At 57.9% G+C, this 3,246-nt stretch overlaps 1 protein-coding gene across 1 annotated transcript in view; it reads left to right on the top strand.

Moving 5' to 3' along the window:
* Nucleotides 1–2,495: 2,495 nt before the first annotated feature.
* MYO18B (myosin XVIIIB) overlaps nt 2,496–3,246 on the top strand; it is a gene marked incomplete at its 5' end in the record, with an annotated part of 197,630 nt that continues 196,879 nt past the window's right edge. Inside the window, one exon of the mRNA XM_056116572.1 lies at nt 2,496–2,613. Within this exon, the coding sequence (XP_055972547.1) occupies nt 2,496–2,613 (118 nt within the window). The remainder of the gene's footprint in view (nt 2,614–3,246) is intronic.

Below are 3,246 nucleotides of genomic sequence, written 5' to 3'. Positions count from 1 at the left end.
ACCATGTTTGGACTTGGAACCTCATGTGTTGGGGTCCTCTGGGCCAGGAGTGAGCCCTGAGCGCAGAGCCGGGAGTGAGCCCTGAGCACAGAGTTGGGAGTGATCCCTGAGCAGAGTCAGGAGTGAGGAGTGAGCCCTGAGCACAGAGCTGGAGTGATCCCTGAGCATAGAGCCGGGAGTGAGCCCTGAGTGCGGAGCTGGGAGTGAGCCCTGAGCACAGAGTTGGGAGTGATCCCTGAGCAGAGTCAGGAGTGAGGAGTGAGCCCTGAGCACAGAGCCGGGAGTGAGCCCTGAGCGCTGGTGAGTATGGCGCAGCAAGTTGTACCCATGGCAGATGAGTCAGTTGGGGCGCAGAGAGGCGAACGAGGTCACGGAAGGTCGAGGACCTGGGGACAGGAAGAGCCCAGTGCTGGGCTGAGGAGTTCCGTACTGCTCCGTCTTTTCCTTCCCTTTGCTTGGGTTGGGGTCTGCCCAGCACAGCTCAGTGGCGTGGGGGTCAGTCCTAGCACGACTCAGCCAAGCTGGCCGGCGGCTCATGCGGTGGGGCTCAGGGGGTGCTGTGGAGGCCGAGGGGCTCGACCTGGACTGGGCACACCCGACCCCGTCGTATCTCTCCAGCCTGAGTCTGTCTTTAAAGCTGGCCACCCCTCTCCCTGTGCTCACTCTTTCTTTCTCTTTCTTCTTCCTTCCTTCCTTCCTTCGCCTTCCCTCCTTCCTTCCCTTTTTCTTTCTTCTCTCTTTTATTCCTTTTCTTTCTCTTTTTTCTTTTCTCTTTCTTCTTCCTTCCTTTCTTTCTTCCACTCTTTTCCTCTCTCGCAAAGCCTTTTCTTCTTCCTTCCTTCCTTCCTTCCTTCCTCCTTCCTTCCTTCCTTTCTTTCTTTCTTTCTTTCTCTTTCTTTCTTTTGTTCATCCTTTCTTTTGTTAATTTCTTTTGTTAATTCATTCTTTTTCTTTTTTCTCTTCTTTCTCTCTTTCTTTTGTATGTTCATTTTTTCTTTAGTTCATTCATTCTTCCTCTTTCCTTCTTTCTCTTTCCTTCTTTCCCGTCCTTCCCTACTTCCCTTCCTTTCTTTCTTTCTTTCTTTCTGTATTTCCTTTCTTTCTTTCTCTTTCTTCCTTTTCTTCCTTTCTTTCCTTTCTTTCTTTCTTTCTTTCTTTCTTTCTTTCTTTCTTTCTTTCTCTCTTTTTCCTTCTTTTGTTCATTCATTATTTCTCTTTCTTTTGCTGATTCATTCTTTTCTTTTTTCTCTTTCCTTCTTTCTCTCTTTCTTTTGTCCTTCCTTCCTTCCTTCCTTCCTTCCTTCCTTCCTTCCTTCCTCCCTTCCTTCCTTCCTTTCTTCTTCCCTCCCTCCCTCCCTTTCTTCCTTTCATACAGGCCCAGCACCCACCCAACTGTGCTTGCTTGGACCCCCAAGGGCCATACCCACACCCAGTGGTGCTCGTGGCCTCATGGTGCTGGGGTCCGGGTTCTGCTCCTCACCCCTGCCAGGCCTGCGCCCAGCCGGCCACCCCACCCCTGGCTGTCATTTCCCGTCACATTGCGTGTCACTGGCTCGTTGGTGGGTGGGACCAGCCCCTGGTGCCTTTGCTGCCTACACGAGAGCGAGTGCTGGCCATGGGCCAGGGCCACCCCTGGGACACCCCCGCGCTCACGCACTTCCCTTGAGCGCCAGGCTCGGTGGCCCCGGGGGGGGGGGGCGCTGCTGAGGGTCCCACACCAGCCTTTGTCCCTGCTGTTCCCCAAGCCACCTCTCTGCTGAGGGGTCCCCGAAGCATCTGCTCCCCTTTGCGTGTCCCACTCCAGGGCTCACCTCGGCCTTAAGATGACTTCCGGGGAGAGAAACCTCCTGCTGACAGACAGGGAAACTGAGGCAAGGGGAGGCGACGACTGGGCATCTTGCAGCCAGGCGGAAACCACCTCTGGGCAATGAGTCTTGGTTCTTTCCCAGTACCACCCCCCTCTCCCGCCCCCCAGGGATCATGTGCGTCCTGCCCCTTCGGTCTCTGGGTCCAGGAGCTCAGGAGACCCCCAGCCGGGCCTCCCTTTCTGGCTTGAGCGCTGATGGGCCTCGGCCTGCCCAGGGTGCATTGAGGCCCCCCCGGAAGCACCCGGTTTGTAAGGCACCCCCGTTGATTTGGCCTCCAACCCTCTTTTTCTAGAACGCCTCTTCCAGATTCCCCGGAGGGCCCGGGTGTGCTCTGCCCAGCCGCCAGGGCACAGGGGACGCTTCCTGTTGGGTTCTGGGCAGCTGTGTGGCCACGGGGCTTGCTGGCCTCACCGTCCAGGAAGCAGGGGCGGACTGCAGCCGGACAGGCGCCCTGGGGCGGGACCCCCTCCAGGGCCAGACACGATGCCGGGGGGGTGGGCGGTCTATTTGTTCCCATTTGTGGGGCTTCGTGGCCCCCAGTGGGGCAGGGGTGCAGCGAGCAGCCCCCCCCCCGAGAAGCGGGATGGGGCGTGGCCCCTCTCACCCATTGGCGCTGCTCAAAAGCAGATCCGAACGGTCAGCGCTGACCAGCCCGTCTGGCCACGGAACCTCACTGAGTCGCTGCCGGAGGTCCACTTCCAGGGGGGCAAAGCCCTCTGCAAACTGGAAACCGAGGCTCCGGGAAGTGAGCGCCCCCCCCCCCCACACACACCCCGACTGCCTGCCTCCCAGTACTCAAGGCAGCGGAGCTGGGATTCGAACCCTCCAGTCTCCCAAGTGCCGTCTTTCCCGTCTTTCCCGGGCGTCCGTCTGTGGCCTCTGGGCCTCGCGCTTCCCTGCCTGCGAGGAAGTGTGGACCAGATGCAGCGGCGTTATAGATAAATACGCCAGAGAATGTTCAGCAATTCAGCGGCAGACAGCGAGGCTACTGTTGGAGGAGAAACCGCCTGGTTATAATAAAGGCAGGAGGCCGCAGTGATTGATCGCGATTGAACTGCTGGTGCAGGGAAGCGGCCTGGGCTTGCGGCCTCTCTCCTCCCTCCCTCCCTCCCTCCCTCCCTCCCTCCCTCTCTCAACCTCCCTGTCTCCCTCTGTCTCTCTTTCCCTCCCTTTCTCTCCCTCCTCCTCTCTTTTCCTTCCTCCCTCCTCTTTCTCCCTCCTTCATTTCCCCCTCTGTGTCCCTCCCTCCTCTCTCCTCTCTCTCCCCCTCGCTCCCTTCCTTCTCTCTTTCCCTTTCTCCTTCTCTCCTTCTCCCTCCCTCCCTTCCTCCCTCTCTCCTCTCTCTCCCTCTCTCTGATCTCTCTTTCGTTCCCTTTCT

The sequence above is a fragment of the Sorex fumeus genome, unplaced genomic scaffold, assembly GCF_029834395.1.
Source record: "Sorex fumeus unplaced genomic scaffold, SorFum_2.1 ptg000032l, whole genome shotgun sequence".
In the NCBI taxonomy this organism is placed as follows: Eukaryota; Metazoa; Chordata; class Mammalia; order Eulipotyphla; family Soricidae; genus Sorex; species Sorex fumeus.
Note: the sequence above shows the minus strand (reverse complement) of the source record. Positions and strands in the feature narration are given on the sequence as shown.